The sequence below is a fragment of the Bombus vosnesenskii genome, unplaced genomic scaffold (assembly GCF_011952255.1).
Source record: "Bombus vosnesenskii isolate JDL3184/JDL3185 unplaced genomic scaffold, Bvos_JDL3184-5_v1.1 scf7180000014201, whole genome shotgun sequence".
Classification (NCBI taxonomy): domain Eukaryota; kingdom Metazoa; phylum Arthropoda; class Insecta; order Hymenoptera; family Apidae; genus Bombus; species Bombus vosnesenskii.
Genome location: NW_022883400.1, coordinates 17,865 through 38,975, shown reverse-complemented (window position 1 = coordinate 38,975; position 21,111 = coordinate 17,865). Strand labels below are relative to the sequence as shown.

Sequence of the window (21,111 nt, the reverse complement as noted above, 5' to 3'; positions counted from 1 at the left end):
CAAGATCGTAACCACGCACTAAATATCTTGCAAAACTAGTAATCACGCTCTGCTACCATGTTAAGAAAATTCGAGGATTTGGGAATACAAATAATTGACTATATTTCCCACACAACAGTTATACTCTGAAGAACGTCTTGCACGCACGCTGGTCGCCAACCGACTATCCTAGATTCTTCTAACATCTGGCAACAGTCTTTTGTCTCCACTAAGACCTTGACGCCCTCTAACCATTACACACACACTCTCATGTACAGTGTAAATGTATCACTTCCCTAACAGAGATAGCCGTACCTTCGACGTCTATGGAACGTCCAGTAATTATGGTTGATATACCATCCCCTGTACCTTCAGCAACGGTGATTGATTTGACATCACCGATACCGTCCACGTCGACAATGCCACCGATACTGCCGATAAAAATGCCGCCGGTTCCATCCACATCGCGGCACATTCTAGAAAATTGTTATGATTTTCGGTTAGAAGAAGCAAGACGTTCGAGTTTTCGAAATTGGCCTGTATCTTTCATTGACCCTGTCAGTCTTGCAGCTACAGGATTCTATTATACTGGAAACTTGGATGTAGTGAGATGCTTTGAATGTCAATTGGTGGCAAGTCAGTGGTCGGTGGGTGATATTCCCATGCAGATTCATGAGATGTGTTCTCCAGAGTGCAGATTTATCCGCAATGAACGTTGTAATAATGTACAAATTGGAGCAAGTCCTGCTAAAGTTCCACGGACAAAACGAAGAAATAGAAATATATCTTGTCCTCATGGTTTACAATATCAAGAGTCATTTGATTTTAATGATCATGGATTTTTAAGATCCTCACGCACCCCGACGGCATATCAACTTAGCCGTTTGGGACTAAAAAGTGTTAAGAAACCAGAAATATTGCAATATGCTAGTTACGAATCCAGATTAAATTCATTCGCAACATGGCCTATAGATGTGACACAGCCAAGTGAAGAATTAGCCCATGCAGGCTTCTACTACACCGGAATAAATGATTTCACTACCTGTTACCATTGTGGAATTTGTATAGGCAATTGGAGACCAGAAGACGATCCATGGGACAGACATATGATTTCGTCTCCCAGATGTTATCATCTTCTTCCAGCACTGGGCTGGGAATATGTCAATAATATAACAGACCAGGAGTTATATGAAACTGCTGAAGGTGTAAGTATAAAAACTCATACCCTGAACAATATATATAATTAAGAATGTGTATAATTAATAATTCCAATATATACTTATGTACATTATATTTATTTCAGGCACCAATAGAAAGTACAGATGAGAATCCTGAGAGATCCAATAGTGAAAATGTTACCAATGAAATGACTCTCGTTGAGAAAATTAGTAAGTAATAAAAATAAAAACACAGATGAATGAAATCCGTATACATATAATAAATTTCATTATATATTATAATTAGATGTACTTTTTACTATTTTAGCCACTCTGGAGGAAGAAAATCGACCATTGAAAGATGCTCGTTCGTGTAAAGTTTGCACGGAACGAGAAGCCACAATTACGTTCCTACCTTGTGGACATTTAGCAACATGCCAGTACTGTTCACCAGCTTTCACAACATGCATCATTTGCCGAAGAAAAGTCAAGGCCATTACCCATACATTTTTCGCGTAATGCATGCACATGTAAAAATTAGCTTATTCATATCTCTTATATCAATATACTTTATAATTTCTTAAAAATGACATGACGGGCATTCTTTGACGCGCTCCCGTCGACTAAAGAGTAACGTCTTTACGCTCAGCAATTATTTTTACGAGTCAGACTTAGATTCAGCGAGAACGCCCATCTGTCATCCCGTTGGCCGCGGATTTGTTATTGAACCGGAGATCACTGTCACTAGTGTCGCGGACGTCTCACCGCCGTGATAGATTGTCAAACCTGCGTTATTCATACCTGTGTCAATAAATCGTATCTTCCCTACACCGCAACGATGGCTACCTTCAATGAAGACTCCTCAAACACCGACAACCCTATCTCCACTGCCTCTCCGACATATATATGTATATATATATATATATATATATATATATATATATATATATATATATATGTATATATATATTTATGTATATGTGTATATATACATACATATATACATACATATATGTATATATACATACATATATATATATATATGTTACGTTGCGTAACACTCTACCTAGCCGAGGCCACACACCGCGGGCAATATGGCAACCAGATGTCTTCGGATACTCCCAGCGTATCCTCCATAGATTCAAGGACCTTCCATAAATTTCATAGATTTCCTAGAAAAGGTCCTTCAAACGAAACAAACATCTGGTTCGGAGGAATTTCTAGAGACTATTGTCTACCACGGCGAAAAAGGGAAAGTTAGTTTTTGTCAAGTACGCTGCAACTTTCCTCCCACTAACCACTTTCTCTCGAGGGTGGTTAAGACCCTTCGTCCAACCAATTAACGACGAAGCCTACTCCCTCACTCTCCTAACTCAAATCGTCACGAACAAATCCGATGGTCCCGTGCGCTAGACACACTCGTCCTTAGCTCTCCTCCGAGACAGCATCGTCTCCCAAGAGTACTGTTTTTGCATCCTTCGAACGGTCAACATCCTTCGAGCGGGTATACACACCCGCAGATCACTCAGTCACTCATCTCGTACATACGCACCAGTGTAACTATCCTCGTTATAAGTTGTGGAATAAACGGTGAAATATAACTTACTACTGTGTCATATTCATATCCACCACCTCTGTTATCCTAATCGAAACAGGGGAACGACTACTTCGCGGCGTCGATTCACCAAATCGTAGCGAGAATTTACGCCTCTCGCTGACGCGTTTTTCTCGCGACCGCGTCTCTCCGCGAACGGTCGTAACAATATATATATATATATATATATATATATATATATATATATATATATATATATATATATATATATATATATATATGTATATGTATATATACAGGGTGGTGGGTAACTATATTTTCGACTTCTCTTTTCACGTAGAATCACCCCCTTTCCGCTTGTACCACCAGTTACCAACCATAAGAATCGTGGCTTACTTTTTCTTTTATTATACTCACTTATCCTGTTTTCAATTCGTTAAATTATGCCGATTAAAAGACATTTCTAATTTTTATATTAATAAAGCTTCGAAGTTTTGAAGCAAGGAATTTGTTAGTTAGAAGTTTATGATTGCAATACATTTTCAAGAGCATTTTCAAGGTGTTTTACAACTTATTTGTTCGCTATATCGACTTATATTTTTAATTCGTTCAGTAAATAGAATCGTTGGCTGTGAATACATAAATACACTTCGATGGCGGCCATTTCATGATATGATTTTGAACTTTGATCGAATTAGGTTTGAGAAATTTCTTACTCTTCGCCCATCATGTTATGTTACCAGCTGTTATGGTAGTTAATACTTGGGAACTTGTATAAACTAAGGAATTTCTGTACAATGGTCATCTGTACGGGCCAACTGAATGACGTAGTAACGTGTAAAAATGGCCGTAATTTAGCGAAAGAATGCTCAGTTTTACGTAGTCGTAACTTTTGAACCAGTAGATCCCCCGCCTTAAAATTTCCATTTTCTATCTTCGCATTCTAAAGGTCAATAATTTTTGATTTCCTAACATAAAGTTAGTCGAAAACACTATTATACTTATTGTACATTTATGTATTTAGTATAGATATCTGCATGTATGAATACTATTCGTATTCTCCCTACTTTTTGCATAATCTGAGAGAGAGTGCGATACCTCGACACTATCTCTGTCCTTCAACATGATCTTCAACTCACCTGTAACGCGCTAGCCATCTCTATCATTCTATGGGAGAACTACATGGTGTCGATGATGATGGTGTCAAAAATTCGATGCGAGTACTATAGCAAGGAGTGAATAAGAATTCAAAATACAGGAAATACGCTATTGGAAAACTTGAAGTTTAGTCGTTAAAAATCACAATAGATTAAAAGGTTTTCATTCAGCCATGCGAGGTTATTAAAAAATGTTTTCTTTTCTAAGGGAGAATTTCAAGCAAGTCTCTATAAAAAAAAGCTATGCTTACATCTTAATACTATGCTTAAGTTATCTTGAATTTTTCACGCACTTTATTGAACAACTGCTAACGTTTCTAGTTCGTAAGAATGATACCTACATTCCGCAGGGCTACTTCTTATACTGCAATATTCTATTACTCTATTTTTACCTTCAATCTTGTGCATTAAAATAACCTCATATCCATCCGAACTAGCGTCGATACGAAGTTCTATCGGGTAGTTCGGGTCAAATACCATTAACACCTGCGCGTCGGTCAGGGCGGAAATTACCTTTTGCCTTATTTTTCCATGCCTATCTGTCCAAGTCGTGTTTTTATTATCGGAAGTAAGCGCATACAAGGGTTTCATTACCCGTGAAAATTTAGGGACGAATTTTCGGAAATAAAGAGCTAAACATATGAACTGCCTGAGCTGTGTGACGGTCGTTGACGCAGGTAAAGAACTCAAGGCGTGCATTTTACCCGGATTGGGACGAACTTCTCCGTCGTAAATTACATATTCCAAATGGAGTACCGATGCCTTCAGAAAAGAACATTTTGAAAAGTTAAAGGAGAATCCGGCTTTTACAAGGGTATCTAGTACAGTGTGCAATACTTTTAGAGCTTGATCTATCGAGTCGGCAATAATTAGGACATCATCCAAATAGGCGACAACGTACGAATGGCACGTTGGCTGTTACACGTGTTTTCAAAGGAATCTCAAGAACGATCTCTCGTTTCGTTTGTTCGCCGCTGCTGAATACAATGAAGGAAAGTGTAGTACAGATCACTCTGACCAAATGATTTCTTATGTCACCACAATTAAAAAGCGTCAAATGCTACAGAAGACTTGGCACGCGACTACTCCTGAGGATTTCCGTAGTAAACGCTTTGATGGTTTACAAAATTGTAGCAAGGAAGAACATAAATATTAGAATATTTAGACAAGTATGAGTTGCACAATTATTAGGGTTGTCCGAAAATATAAGAATCCCCATTTTCGACGGATTCAGCATAGTATCGCCGTCCCGAAAATGACTTCCGGAAGAAACATTAAACGCGCACGCACTTATGTTATGCAAATAAAGGACATCGAATGGATCGAACAAAGGTACAAAAGAATTCGAAGAAAACAACAACTTATTATCCAAATTGTTCATCGAGGGTAATCAATGCTGTATACTTCCTAGAATTAGGATGAATAGGGATTTGGAGAAACCCACCGGCCATGTCCAGAATAATAAAATATCTCGCTTTTGCAATCTCGCGACTTGATCCGCAATGAGGGGTAAAGGATACCGATCCGCGACCGTATATTTATTTAGTTCTCGAAAATCTACCTATCATCTATCTGAACCATTGTTCGTCTTCACGAGTAGCACAGGGCTCGCGAACGGTGAATTACTAGGCTTTATGATTTTTGGCTGTAATTAAGTCGCTTGTTCTATCACGTACTATTCTGCGCTCGCGAAGTCTATTAGGACTCCTTGTACGGCGATGTTAGGATCAATTAATTGTACTTCTAACTGGCCTGTATTTTTTTGTACGAGTACTTAGGGAACCCGTAACGGATGAATCTCTGAATTTTCGAAAAGAAAGATTAGTCGACTTTTATCGCTACCACGTACCTCATTATCAACTTCATTAACATCGATCTCGTTTTCAGCGGTTTTATTACAGGCATTAATTATTTTTGTTTTACACATAGCGAGGCTATTTTGTGTAATATTACGTCAAAATCTTGGCTTAAAATTTAACGAGTAATCGCGATATCGTATTGTTAAATAACTATCAGCGAGAACATGAAAAGTTTATCTCTAACCACCGACACCTGCAACGGACAAGATTTGAGCGATACGTTTAGTACCGATATTTCTTATTCCTCGCATTACTACTATATCAATCGTTCTTTTGCCAGAAATTCTCAAGACTACGGATTCTTTAATTAGCGAACACTCGGCTCCGAAATCGGGGTAAAATGGAAACGACTCACCCGGATGGCTTGATCTACCAGTTAGCGCCTCCACTACGTAGAAGTCAATTCGACACTCGGTATTGAAATTATATTCAGGGCACTGCTTTGTAAAGGATCCTCCTCCATAATCAGATTGGTAGCTGCGCACCAGGCAGCGGAGTCGAAAAATTGTTAGGTTCCACACTCGATTTTTGCACAACCGACGGAATTAACTCGCGCACGATGGTCGTAAGCTCTTGCACTGTTATAACCGGCACTGATCCCACTTCTGATGTCGGGTTTACATTAGAATTAGGGTTAGGGGCGTGAAACAAATCTTCGTTTGGGTTACACGTTGTCGTTATGCAATAGAGAAGACATTGACTAGTGCAAATACGATTATTATAGAACCGGACAAGTAACCATGGTAGTTAGGTACTCGAGAAACTAATGACAATGATCCTAGGTTCAATAACGAATCCGCGGTCGACGGGATGATAGATGAACGTACTCACAAAATCTAAGTCGGACGCGTAATATTCACTGGTCGTAAAGAGTTACTCCTTTCATCAATGAGATCGCGAGCGAGAATGCCTTTCCCGTCCCGATGATGCCACAGAGGAAAACTATAATGGGGTGTGTCTAAGGATACGAGATCATCGGATTCGTCGAGAAAAGCCTTCGTTCAGAAAGTAAGGGAAATTGGCGTTGCTGCTAATTGGTCAATCTCCATATCGGTGGTTAGAAAAAGATGCTAGCCGCCCTCGAGGGAAAGTTGCTAGTGGGAGACGCCGCTCGTTGAAAAATATGTCTCCCCTATCTTCCCGTAGTTGGGACAAAGACTGTTTGTCTGTTTGAAGGACTTTAGTTAACTAAACCTTAAGATTTATAACGGGCCCTCGGGCTAGCCGAACATGTACTGCGGAGACGCATCGACATCTGGCAATCATCTTACTTGAAGAATAGGGTCTGCGTGTGGCGAGTCACAGGACAGAAACCGTTGGAATGTTTACTGTCGCGTGTCGCCACGAATATTTCTTTTAAGGAGAGCTATAGAATTACTCCATACCTTTGTTAGACAAAGCGTTCATCCCGTAACCGCGGCTACGTTCGGCGACTGACTGTCGCCTCGAGCCCAAGCTCATTATCACAACTCTCGAACAATTACAATCGGATTGAATAACTATAATTGTTCAATTACAGCTATAGTAGACTCTAGGTTACAATGTTGCGGGATTATCAAAAATTCCAAAGGCTCCGGTGTTCTTTCATCTCCGACATATATAAGACATATAATTTAATAACATATTTACTTCTTGTTCGAGAAATATAGGCACGTATTCACCTAATCCGTAATGTTTTAGTAAAACAAACATGTTTCCTTCTTCTGAATTTAAGATTACTCCCTTGGAGGTGTCCTGTAACGTGATGGTGTTGGTGTATTTTCTCCAAATACATTTTCATCATTCATATTTGCAGGAATATTTTATTGGCGCAATGGTCTAAATTCAGGCACATATTCAAGAGTAGTATCAAGATCTTCTGTTTGGTTCGACCAATTGCGGGGAGACGTAGTCGCTAGGAGAGACGTCGACGGGAGTCGTAAATTCCCGTTACGATTATAACAATCGACACCACGAATTGATCGATCCCCTGATTTCCGTTGAGATAATAGGGGTGATTGAGTTTGTATAACACTGTGATTCACAGAATTATAAATTATATATTTCCAACACTTAGATTACACTGTCGAGGAAAGATAAATAGATAACAACTTGTCACACGAGGATGAGATAGATATGTGCGCTAGAGCAGGGCTCTTATAATGAAAGTTAATGTATTAGTGGACGTATGTAGTGGATGTATTAGCACTATAATATATTTAGGAGAGGAGATGTATGTTCGACAACATCGAGAACCGACAAAGGTTTGCGTGAAGTATGCGACTCTCGCGCTATGTGTAGACTGCCGCGTTAGGCGTTAGTTTTTAGACTGACTGTCGCTCTTTTTCTAATACGGAAGAAAAGTTCGGTGTGGGTGTGGCCCTGTGCCTAAAGAACGCGGATTCGTTGTTCCCACTTTCGTTAGGAAAAGTGAGGGTAACGAACCGCGGTGTCGATTGGTCATGACCTGCACTACTGCTCGAAGGGATGAGTAGGAAGTCTCCTACCATCGTGGTGGATATGAGGTGGTATGGTGATAAGTGCGTAAGGAACTACTCTTGGTGTTTTTAACGAACAATAGTTTATTTAGAACTAATCAACAATCAGAGTTAATAATTAACAATTAACAATTACACTTAACAGACAACTGGTAACAACTAACAAATAACGATAGACACCGAGAGATCATTCGACGCGTTGCTATGCAAATAGTACCGAGGAGTTACACATTTAATGGCGTAAGACAGACTGCCTGCCCTTTTGTTTCGGATCGCGCAGATTCTTCCCTTCGTAGCCCATATCCCCCACTAGCGTGCATTCATTAGATGTGCCGCCAGTGCTGGCACGTGTATGCTCTTCCGAGAATTCGGCGGAAAGAGAGTGAAGATATCGATGGTACATTGGGCACGTCGGTGTTGCGCTTTGGCGGCGTCGCGCTTTGGCGGCGTCGCGCTTTGCATCCGGAGCCGTTGAAAAGTTCCGTGGCCCGTGCCGCCACAGATAGATGACCGTGTTCGTGAGGAAAACCTAGCTTGTTTTATTAGAGGGCTATTCGGATTTTCCTAATGGGCGCATACCCGCTTTCTCCGTGTTTTAAGTGCGCCTAATAAACCCAAGGACCTCTCTAAAAACCGACTGTGTTTCGAGAATATTTTTAAGCTTTAGAAATTCTTCAAGACAAACGGATTGAAGACACATGGCGAAACAATACAGGGAAGTGAAAGTTATGGTGGGTCCTTAGGTTTATTGAGGGTCGAAGTGACGTTACGCAGGCCGGTTGTTGTCCGGTCGCGCGTGCTGGCGTGCAGATGTTTTAGGCGGCGTAACAACACCTAAATAAACTTGCAAAGGAAATAAAAAACAAAATAAAAGAACACAATAACAACGAGTTCATAAAATTCGTAGAGTCACTATCTGCACACGAGAACCCCAACTACTTCCTATGGAAAGCCACAAAAAAAAATAAAGAAGCCAATCAAATTAGTCCCGACAATCAGAAAAGCAGATAATACATGGGCAAGAAGCAACGAAGAACAAGTTGAAGAACTTTCAAACCACCTAAGCAATACATTTACACTACATAATATCAATAACAGCGACCACAGGTTATCGTTTAAACAATACATTCCCTCTAAAAAAAACAGATTTGGGATAAAATTTTTTATTTTATGTGATACCCAATCTGGGTATGTACAGGGTCTTATTATTTATAGTGGATCATTGAGTACTGTAAGCAGCGAAAATGAAATTATCTGCGAATCAAAGACTATAGTCGTGTAACTATTGAAACTTTATTTAGGCAAAGCCCATACATTGTATCTGGATAATTGGTACACAAGCCCAGTACTTTTTATCTTTTTATATAAAAATGGAACTAATACCTGTGGAACTGTAAAGGAAAGGCGAAAGGGCACCCTAATTACCCAGAAAAAATTAAAAATGGGTGAAGCGAGTTTCCGCTCCTCAAGTCTTTTATTAGCAATGAAATGGTGTGACAAGAGGGAAGTGTATATGTTGCGTTCTTTCCACAATGAAAAATTTGTTCACACGAAACGTCATTATCGCACGCAAGAAATGATTAAAAAAGCAAAGCGTATTATCGATTATAGTCGGTTGATGGGAACTGTGGACAAAACGGACATGGTTATCAACACCATTCATTCAGAGCGAAAAAGTATGAAGTTGTATAAAAATATTTTTATCATTTAATAGATATGTGTGTTTGGAACTCTTATTGTTTATATGAATTAAAAACTGACAAACAAATATCAATGGCAAAATTTCACCTGGAATTAATTCACCAACTTTTAAGTCATAATATACAAGGAAATAACAATAACATTTCAACAGTTTTGGCACGGCGGCTCGTTCAGCGGGAGCGCCTCGCCGGAGAAACCTCCAGTGGCGAAAGGATTAAATGGGTCTCACACTAATACCGGATATGATGGATCAAAATATTTTTTGACATTTATAGACCACTACAGTAAAGGCGCATAGATCCATACATTGAAATCAAAAAGTGAAGTTATAATTGTTTCTTGATTATATAAATAAAGTTGGGTTTTCGGTTCGGTTCGGAGCAAGGGTAACACGCGGACGGAGACCTCTGTGGAAAAAGTGAAGTGTGAAGGGAAAAAGGAAAAGGACGCACAAACTGGCATGAAGAAGGGAAAATAAAGAGTGAGCATACGAGGAGAAAGCAAAAGAAAAGCGAAAAAAAGACAAGAACCAGAGAGAGTTACAAATAAAAAAAACTAGAAAAGAAGAGGTTAGGAGGTCAGAAGCGCGGCAAAACAAAGTAAGGTAGGGAAACGGCAGATGGCGATAAACAAGGGGAGACCAAGGAAAATGGGAAATATGGCAGTCTTCAAAAATACACTGGACAAATACAGCTCGACAGAAAAAGAGACACCAGCCAGGGAGAAAGGAATGGAAGTAATGATGGAAAAAGCAGAGAAAATGGAAAGAGGATTTAAGGCAATGATAAAAGAAATAAAAGGGATATTCGAAAAAAAGTGGAGGAGATGAAGAGGGAAATGAAAGAGGAAGAGGAAAGAAGTAAGAGAGAAGAGTGGGAAAGGGAAAAAAAGGAACCATTGGGCAGAATTAGAAGAATCGAGGAGGAGAAAGACAGAGCGGAGAGAGAGAGAGAGAAAAGAAGAAGGCACATAGTAATTAAAGGACTGGAACGAAGGAAGCAATGAAGAGACAGTAAAGGAGTTCATAAACGAAAAAATGAAGATAGGGGCAGAAGTAGAAAGAGCACATATGATAAAAGGGGGGGGCAAGAACACAATAATAGTGGCGACGATGAAATCGATGGAGGAAAAGATACGGACAACGAAGGAGAAAAGCAAATTGGAAAAGGGTGGATACATAGACGATGATTTGACAAGAAAAGAAAGAAAGGTACAGCTACACATAAGAAATGTATCTTAGGTTTAGATATGACAACACCTGTTAGAATTTAATCTTGAAGTTAAGATTAATAATCTGTGGAAGACACGATGTTTATGTTGAAATAATATTATGTGATATTTATTAAACAAAATTACAAAACCTAATGTATTTAAAATATAAGTGAGTATTATATAAGTGTAATATAAGCTCACTATCACAAATCTCAAACAAATACAATCGGATCGAAAGACGACAATTGTTTAATTATGCCTATGATAGTATCTAGATTACGGTGTTAGGGGATTATCCCGAAGTTCCAAAGGGCAGGTTTCGATGTCCTTTCATCTCCGACATGTAATGGAACTTTACATATTTTGCCCTCCCGCGTTGTTTCGCTACGTTTTTTATGGTTTGTATAAACTTTACAGGCTCTTGCTGGCCTTGATTTCGATATTGTTGGATCAATATGCTTTGGAAAATAACTCAAATATTTCGCGTACAGTCTCTTTGGTAAATCTCCCTTCGATAATCGTCCTCTTCGTTTATACTCTGGTAACGGTATATTTTTTAGTAATGATTCGGCTATTCCAGCATTAGTCCGTTTTTTCCTAGTATTTATTTGATTGAATAAAATGTACGAGTTGAACAAAGCAATATCAAAGAAGTAAAAGAAAACTTTTCGGTAGTATCCTTTCATACATTTAATCATCAAAGAAAAGAGGTTAGATAGATATAAGGGAACAGGCAATAAAGTGATAACGCCATAAGACTGATAGAATGTAAAAAGCGTGATAGGTAAACGATATAAAACTGAAAGGTCATCCAAAGCCGAAAGGCATGGACTATGTAATAATAAAATAATAAATAATAATACATAATTAAAGTTGAAAATCTTACTGGCAAGAAAATAAAGAGACTAAGGCGTGATAATGGCAAAGAGTACATAAACAAAGATATGTACAATTTAGTAAGGGAAAAGGGGATTTTCGTAGAACCATGTCCACCTTATGTTCACAAGCCAAATGGAAGATCTGAACGCTATAATAGGACAATTATGAACTGTATGACGTAGAGTTTTCGTGAGAGTGCCTGAAATTAAAAGAAATTCGGAAAGGGACAGAAAAGCCAACACTGGTATACTTGTAGGTTATGACAACGAAGAATTTTAAGAATTTTAATCAACAGCAAAATTATAATCGTAAGACACAGAATTTATAGGTGAAAATGAGAATTTATTAGGATTTTAAGCAGAAGATGAAACAGATGATGAATCGGAAGAAGGTTTTGACGAATACACTGAATCAAGCAAATTTTACGAAAGTGTAATAAATGACGAGACAGTCGAAAACGTTAAAACAAAAAAAGAACAGGAACTTAAGTAACAAATCAGAAGGAAAACTTGATGATACAGCAAATGATTTGAGACGGTCAGAACGGGAAAGAAAGAAACCTCAAAGATACGACCAAACGAGCTCATATCTCATTTACGTGAATGTAGTTAGCGCAGATAGTCCTAAAATCCATCAAGAGACTTTAAGTGAGATGGCAGCGATTCATGGAAAGAAGCAATGGATCGAGAAATGAATTTTTTAATTAAAAATAAAACTTGACAATTAGTAGAGAAACTAAAACACAAGAAAATATTATATTTGAAATGGATATATACGAATAAATCTGATAATTGTCAGAGAGCGAGATTAGTTGTTCGAGGCTTCCAACAAAAGTAAGTACTGGAAGATTTATACTCTCCAGTAGAAGAAATGCAGGCGTTGAAATTACCATTATTTTATTGCTGTCAATATGGTTCAATAATTATGCAAATGGATGTAGAAACAGTATTCCTAAACGGAGCTCTAAAGTCGGAAATACTTGTGAAACAACCTATGGGTTACGACGACAAAAGCGGGAAGTATCTAAGTTATCAAAGGCATTGTATGGATTGCGTGAAAGTTCAAGAGCTTGGTATAAGTGTTTCGACGATTATATGAAAAAATTAGGATTCAAAGAAGCGAGAGTGATTCTTATCTGTATGTAAAGTATCAGATCAATGATGTTGTATATTTAGTTCTATTCGAAGATGACTTATTGATATGTGGGGAAAAATTAAAGGAAAATCGATGAGGTTAAAAACAAATTGTCAAACAAATTTGCGATAAAAGATTTAGGAGAAGTAAAGACTTACTTAGTGTTGAGGTTATTAGATGTATGAACAGAGAAACGCGTGGATAAATTGTAAAGTAGAAAATATATTTTAATACAGAAGTGTAAGTATAATTCGGATTACTTCTTAAAATGGGTTGATTGGTCTATAAACAGTATAAGTTATTCAAAAGGTAAAATTATCGTTTAAGCTCTACAATAAAAATTGAAGAGGGAATTTACGATCTATGTGAATAGAACAAATTAAAAGCAAATGAATATGTAGGACAAAATTAAGGTGTATTGAAATATGTAATTTTGTGCGCTACACCGGATCAGCCGCGCAGTAATGATTCACATATATGTATATGAGTATGATATGAGTATGTGTCTGAGTATGTGTGTGAGTATGTGCGTGCGCAGCGGCTCGTAGAACAGAAGAATGTCACTGTTTCGTACGCATAGTAAAGAGTGAGACTAGAAGAGTACTGAAACGCGTGCAATGGTTATCTATGAATATCATGTAAATCACACATTAAATAAATACAAAACTATTTTATTATCATCTCTACGTGTAATGTAAACGTTACTACATATTTATTTCGGCGATTACGATCCGCAATTCTCAACAATAACTATGAAAGCTGAACTATGAAGATTGGTCAAGCATGAGCACGTACGTGACGCAGGTTAGTCTTTGTCGTTCGATTGCGACAGCAAGTGTACGCGTCCGAACACTCACGGATTCGCGAGCAGTTTGAAGGGGGGAAGGTAGAGGCCAGAATGTTTATCACAATGTGAACTGTGTTGGCTTATTGGATGCGTGGCTATTAACTCTTTGCGATCTGGACCATCAACGAATCCGCTGGTTCCGTGCGTTAGATACAACTATCACTAATTTTCCTCAGCGACAGCACCATCATCACCGAAGGATGATAATTTTTCAATCTTCAATCGGTCAACATCTTAACTTGCTAGTGATTCTTTCCGTGTATACAAAACACTGGAAATAAATCAACTAAACACAACATTACTCTGCATCTTAACTTGCTAGCTTCTCTTCATGTACAGAGTGCAAATAAATCAACTAAACGTACTACTACTCGGTATCTTTAATTTACCTCCACCTTGAGCGTTAATATCGTTCACGGTTTGTGATATCAAGCGATCAGTTGCAACCTGACTGATCGCCAGTTATTTGAGACTTCGCATCGAAAACATCAAGAGGAAGAATACAAATGAATAACGTAATCATGAAGAAAATAAGGAGTATTATTGCCTTGTATACAATAATTCGTATAATTTCAGCAAAGCAAATAAAAAGTACGCCGCGGGGTATAGGACGATTGTAACATTCTCTTCGATTTCTATCTTTTTATTAACCCCTTAACCTACAACTGCGGGCATAGCCCGTAGTACGATAATCGGGTCAAATGTAAACGGGCAGTGGTATGATGTATGATGATCGGGCCAAATATAATATATAATGTAATATGTAATAGCTTGTTTACGTTTTAGGTCCAAAATTCTCGAACGTAAATCGTAGGTTAAGGGGTTAATAGCTTGGATATTATTTCTCATAAAGCGAAATTGCTGTCACTCGATAATGTCATGTAGCTATGTAAGTTTGTGGTATGAAAGTTTTTGTTGCAAATATAATAGCTTTTGCGTAATTTAAAGTGAAATTGTTACTTTCGCCAGTCTTCCGCGTCGCTGAAATATTATTGGTAGACTTGAAATTCTGGAAGTTTGGTTCTAATATTTTGAAAACGGAAATCGGCTGACTTCTTCGTGGTTGCTGGTTATACCAGCAGAGAAAATACAAGAGATGTTGAAATAATATCATGATTCTTCAGCAACGGAAGACTTTGGTTTAAATAAGACTTTAGTTAAAGTTTGACAACAGCTTTACTACGTTTGTTTAACTATCGCGATAAGGGAGCTGAGCCCCTGAATATATATGTCGGAGATGAAAGGAAAACCGGAGCCTTCCCTTTGCAATTTTGAAAAAGTCTTCTAATGCTTTAGCCTAGATTTTATCATAGCTGTAATTAAGCAATTGTCATTTGTAATTGTTTGATATTTGTGATAGCGAAAGTGGGTTCGAGGTGACAACTGGTCGCCAAACGTAGCCACGGTCACGGGATAAACGTTTTGCCTGACCAAGGTGTGGATCGGTTGTATTGTTCTCCCTAGGAATCACATAGAATTGTATTTTGGAGATGTCGATATAATGGGACACACGTTGTATTAGGAATCAAACTCCAGACAGAAACTGCCTAGCAACGGCGTTTGGATTTTTCTCGATGCTTCCAAAGAGTATACAACAAACTTTTGGCAGAAACTGCCTAGCAACGGCGATTGGAACCTTCTCGATGCCTCCAGCGAGCATATAACAAACAAATGCAGTCGTACAGCGAAAAAGATTTTCATCAGATATTCATTCGTGCGATCGCCTTGGAAAGTGATACATCAAGTAGTTTACCGAGTGTCTCAGTAATCGTATTTTTTTGTGTTTAAAATTATTCTATGCATAGTAAAGAGTTATCCCGTTGACCGTGGATTCGTTTGAACCTAGGAACATTGTTAATAGTGTTAATTAAATTCATTATTCGTAAAACCTATTAATCGTTAATCTCATTATTCGTTAAATTTATTATTCGTAAGACATATTATTCGTTACTCTTATTATTCGCTAAACTTATTATTCTTTAATCTAATTATTAGTTAAACTTATCGTTTGTTAATCTTATCATTCATTAAACTCAATATTCATAATATTTTGTAAAATCTTGTATATTCGCGTAAATATAATCTCTGTCTCGTAAAACAATGGCTAATTCAAACGAAGAATCGTTACGCGCCTTAAATTCTAATGATAACCCGACATATATAAATTGTTTAAAAGCTTCTGACTCGCTATTTGCAGCATTCTCTGTGAAAAATAGAAAATATGTAATAAATATATGGTTATTAATGATATAAAAATTATTTCTGGGACTAAATTTATCATCCCAAGTAAAAGAAATTTGTAGCTGCTCCTCCTATTGTAAATGGTGTAGAAGAAGATAGACATCTGCTCAAGTATTTATTTTGGATGTATAGAAACATGCTAACATGTAATTAGGAAAGTCTCTCAGAGAGTAAACTGATTTTCAATTGTAATAATTTTAACAATACTATTTCATAATTTGTTTCGTTACAATCTTCTTTTAAACTTTCTTACTACAATCATTTTTATTACTCATCCAGTATATTTGTTGACATATGTGGAGAGTATTAACAGAAAAATGCAACTTAATCTAATTAATATCATTAACGAGAACAATATAAAACAATCATTTTATCTTTCACTTTTCTTAATTACATTTTAATGGTGAAGATGATTAACAATTGATATATCGTTACGTTATTGATATATAACGTCACGTGTTAGTCTAACTAATTGTAATGTCTATCAGATATTAAACCTTCTTGAAATAGATGCCGGAAAATTTAAATAACAATTATCATATGTCACTGATGGATAAAAGGCTAAATTCTTTGCTTATTTATTGCAACTTTTGTAATTTTCTTTTCAATATAGCTTCGTTAACACTGATATTTGTTATTGTATAACATTATTATCTACACTAGTACTATTTTTCAGGATCTTGAAGAACATGCAGGGCCTATACAAATATTAAGAAACTACCCAGCAAAAGGATTTTGTATAAAGTATTCCAATGCCCAGAATATGGATGACTTTGTTAATTGGGCATTTTTGATAATAGACTATTTGCAAAATAAACAAATAGCACACAATATATATATTACGAGAGGTAAATCAAATATTAAAGAAAATAAAGAGGAGTACAGAGACGTAAGAATTTATATTTGGGCCAGAAAATCTACTCAAGGTGCAAAAGATATTCATGCGTTTAATCTGGCAGCTTGCGAACTTTTTGGACACTTGTCAATGAAATGTGAGTAATTGTTACTATATATACGTATATATTCCTAATCATATTCTTATCAGTTTCCTAGTATATTCATAAAAAATTATTGTTCATTCATATTATATTTTATACTTAGTAGCCACAATCTATAATTTTTTAAAAATGATACCTAAGTTAATCTATAACTTGTGTCGAGATGAAAATAAATTAACAAAATGGTATCCCGAATAAGATAGAAAACTTTTCGGAGATTTTAGATTACGATAGCAAATACGTTATTATTTTCTTCACGTATCTGTACCTGGCGCGAAGCCTTACCAGGTACGGTTTTCATAAGCACAAAGTTGAGGTACGTTCAAACAACGCGCTATAGTTATTCCGTTGTGACCACAGCTACCTGTATGCGGATCCAGTTGCAGGATCTGCAATCATTACAGGAGACCGCTGTCAGAAGAAATGTGCTGCTCACACGCTGATGTTCCGCAGTTGTAGAAAATCTCGAAAATGTGGTAGAAATTCATTTCCTACGGAAATTTCACTTGAAACATTCACGTGGCAATATTGAAATAGGTCGGTCGTAAATTATAATATACCTCAAAGAAAAGACTGAATTGTCAAACTGCAAAAAAGCTACTTCACCACCGATTTTTCCTAAATACGTAATCGACGGTCTCGCTTAGTTTCCGAGATATTCGCAAAAAATGATCGGTACAATGAACTCAATCCATAGCTGTGTGTGTCCATGGCAGCGTATTGCGCGTTAGTATCGATGGGCTGTAAAAAATGTTTATTATTGTTGAGGTTATTTGATGTATAAACAGAGAAACTCGTGGATGAATTGTAAGGTAGAAAATATATTTTAATGCAGAAGTGTAATTGTAAGCAAGAATACAATTTGAGTTGGTCCAGATCCGCACGCTAGCTGTGTTACCCAATAACTAAAAATCCCGAAGCCAACGTCGCCTGTCTACTGTTTATGGTCTGACTTCGTCGCAGTCTTTTACCTATGGCTTTGTGGCGGAACTCGACAACAAATACCGTCACTCGACAGTAACTACAACCGGACCACGGTAGGGCAGTGGTTAGCGCCTTAGGTCACGAATGTTCGGGACTCGGGTTCGAACCCCGGCGCCCGTGTCCTACCTTTCTTCCACGCATCTAAATTAGAAGAAAAATAGCAGTACCTCAGCAGCGACATCTACAGCCAGCGCTACAAGTATCACGGACAACAACTACATCTCAGCTTCAGTGCTTGAGAAAACTAAAAATCCCAAATTTTTTTTTCTTTTCTTTTTTTTTTATTTAATTGTTTACATTCACAATTTGTCCAGTTTGGACATTTGGTAGAGTTTTTTAGCTGTTAGATTATCATGTTGGTGGGTACCCCCAGTGGGATACCATGTTCGTGTTTGTTAGGTTGTGTCCTTTGTGAGGTCTGCTGGGTGTTTCCTTTTCAGTCTTCTTTCCATGTTTGAGGTGTTGATCGTTTCCACAGCTAGCCGGTTTGGGTGTGTTCCTATTCTTTCTTTATATTTTCCTGCGTGTCTGCTAATTTCCTCTTCGACCGTTGGTATTCCCAGGTCCTTCCGTATATCCTCGTTTCGTACCATGGGGTGTTTACTACTGTTCTAAGAATTTTAGCTTGTACTGCCTCTATTTTGTTTATATGGTTCATTGCTGCTGTCCCCCCATAGTGGTATTCCGTACGTCCAGATTGGTTTTATGATCGTTTTGTATATTTTTAATTTATTTTCCATGCTTAATTTCGATTTTCGACTTGTTAGCCAATGCATTTGTGTCCTTGTTGTCTGTATTCTGTCTGTTATTGATTTAGTATGCTGTTTCCATGTGAGTTGTGTTTCTAGGTGGAGTCCTAGGGGTTTCGTGGTGACTGTGTAGTAGAGCAGACGTAGGGAGGACGGAGCCGTGAGCGTACTAGATATCTCCGGAAAACTGGAGAATTCAGGCAAGGAAAGTAACCAGAGCGAAGGACTAGCGCCCGTGAAAGCAAAGCGGGTGTAGGAACCCATGAAATCTGGTGTGGAAAGGCGCTAAGGGCGGAGGTAAACCGAGTGCAAGGTTATGACGGTGGGGTAGCCATATTGGGACGCGTGACAACAGCGTCGCCACACGCGCTACCCGAGGAACTACACAGACGCAGCCATATTGGCACGTGCGTCATAGCGCCCCGCTGGCCATTCGAAAGCGACAGCGACTTGTGGAACAGCAAGTACGGAGAAAGCGGCCATATTTGCGCCCAATGGCGAAAAAGGACGCAAAAGTAGCGAAAGATAAGGAGGTAGGGGGAAACGTCAGAGGAGGGGGCGAAGTGGAGCTGGTTGCTGAGTCGTTACACGTCAACACCAGGAGCATGACGAGGGCGGCCCTGCTAAAAGAGGGGCCCTCCCACCCCACACTGGACACGGAGAACCCACAGATTGAAGAAACGACGGAGGAAGAGGACCTAGCAAAAGAGATGCGAACCTCCACTACGGCGAACATAGGAGCGGAACTGATCCGTAGGACCGCAGAGGTGACCAAGGTTGCCGAGACATCTCGCAACCTCAAGGGTACGCAGAAGAAAACGTTGAAGGAAGCGGCGAGGACTATCAGTGCGAGCGCAACAGAGATGGTGAGGAGAATAGACCCCGCCTCCGGCGCCCTCGCTGTAGCGCAAGGACGCATAGCGACACTAGAGGCGGAGAACGAGGCGCTCCGAAAAGAGCTGGCAGCGCGCCCCGCCGCAGAGAAGAGCACGAGATAGGGGAGAGAAGACCCTCGCTGCACCGGCTGGAGGAACGCCTTCAAAGCATGGAAAGGAGGGGAAAAAAGGAGGTCGCTCCGGACGAGAGCGCAAGAAGGATTGAGACCGGAGTCCCAAACGCTCTAGCGACCACGGGAGGACAAGCGGCTGCCACGGAATGGCAGTACGTCGACAAGAAAAAAAAATAATAGAAAGAAGAAGGAGGCAGAGAAGAAACAACCGGCGAAAACAACCCCCGGGACAGGGGCGAAGAGCCTGAGGAAAGCCCCAGACAGCGGATCGAAGAACGCGCGAAGAGGGGGAGGCAAGCTGCCCCTCCCACATGCACCACGAACGTCGGCGGTAACGATCACCCTGACGGATAAATCAGGACAATCCTACGCGGAGGTTCTCGCTGCGGCCAGGAACTGCGTCTCCCTGGCCGAGGTCAGCATCAGCACGATGAGGATGCGAAAGACCATCACTGGAGGCGTCATTCTTGGGGTCCGCGAGGATCAGGAGAGAAAGAAGGCCGCAGAGCTCGCAGCACACCTGACGCGGGCTCCGGATCCGAACAAAGTCCGCGTGGCGACGCCCTTCCGAGCCGCGGAAGCAAGGGTGTCAACGATAGACATAACGGCCACCAAGGAGGAAGTCCGGAACACCCTGGCGAAGGAGAGCGGCTGCAAGCCGGAGGACGTCCGACTGGGAGAAATTCGCCCCGCCCGAAACAGCCTTAGATCTGTGTGGATACGAGGTCCGGCCGGTGTAGTGAGGAAACCGGCCCAGGCTGGCAAGGTCGCCATAGGGTGGTCGACGGCGAGGGTCGAAGCCATCGCGCGAAGACCTCTAAAGTACTGCAGGTGCCTGGAGATCGGGCACGTAAGAAAGTCCTGCATCGCCAAGGAAGACAAGGGGCACCTATGCTTCAGATGCGGCAAACCAGGGCACCAAGCGAAAGCATGCACTGCCGAAATGCCTACTCTGCGAGGCGCTTGGAGCACCATCCGTGCACAGAATGGGTGGATCGGCCTGGGCCACCTCCCCTCCCCGCCCCGAAGGAAGGAACAAAAGGAGCCACCCGCGGATCCACAGCTGCAAGCGACAACAGGGAAGGCTCCCCACCGTAAGACGACCCTAAGTCCGTTGAAGCAAAGAAGCTGGCACGGAGGAAGCCAGTGAAGCAACGACACTAGGGGCTGAAA

General features: G+C 39.6%; 3 protein-coding genes and 1 pseudogene across 3 annotated transcripts; all 4 read left to right on the top strand.

The window, feature by feature from the left end:
- Positions 1-263: 263 nt before the first annotated feature.
- Positions 264-1,765, top strand: LOC117239780 (baculoviral IAP repeat-containing protein 7-B-like). The gene is made up of 3 exons (XM_033505597.1): positions 264-1,184; positions 1,283-1,367; positions 1,465-1,765. The coding sequence occupies exons 1-3, from the start codon at positions 306-308 to the stop codon at positions 1,653-1,655; spliced, it is 1,155 nt and encodes a 384-aa protein (XP_033361488.1). The 5' UTR covers positions 264-305; the 3' UTR covers positions 1,656-1,765.
- An 8,624-nt stretch (positions 1,766-10,389) lies between these two features.
- LOC117239783 lies at positions 10,390-11,142 on the top strand (annotated as a pseudogene).
- Positions 11,143-12,415: 1,273 nt separating this feature from the next.
- On the top strand, positions 12,416-13,074 carry LOC117239779. Its single transcript, XM_033505596.1, has 2 exons — positions 12,416-12,623; positions 12,839-13,074. Exons 1-2 carry the CDS (start codon positions 12,416-12,418, stop codon positions 13,072-13,074), a joined length of 444 nt encoding a protein of 147 aa, XP_033361487.1.
- Positions 13,075-16,873: 3,799 nt separating this feature from the next.
- LOC117239782 (GDP-D-glucose phosphorylase 1-like) lies at positions 16,874-17,198 on the top strand. The gene has a single exon (XM_033505598.1). The coding sequence runs from the start codon at positions 16,962-16,964 to the stop codon at positions 17,196-17,198; it is 237 nt and encodes a 78-aa protein (XP_033361489.1). The 5' UTR covers positions 16,874-16,961.
- The last annotated feature ends 3,913 nt before the right edge of the window (positions 17,199-21,111 follow it).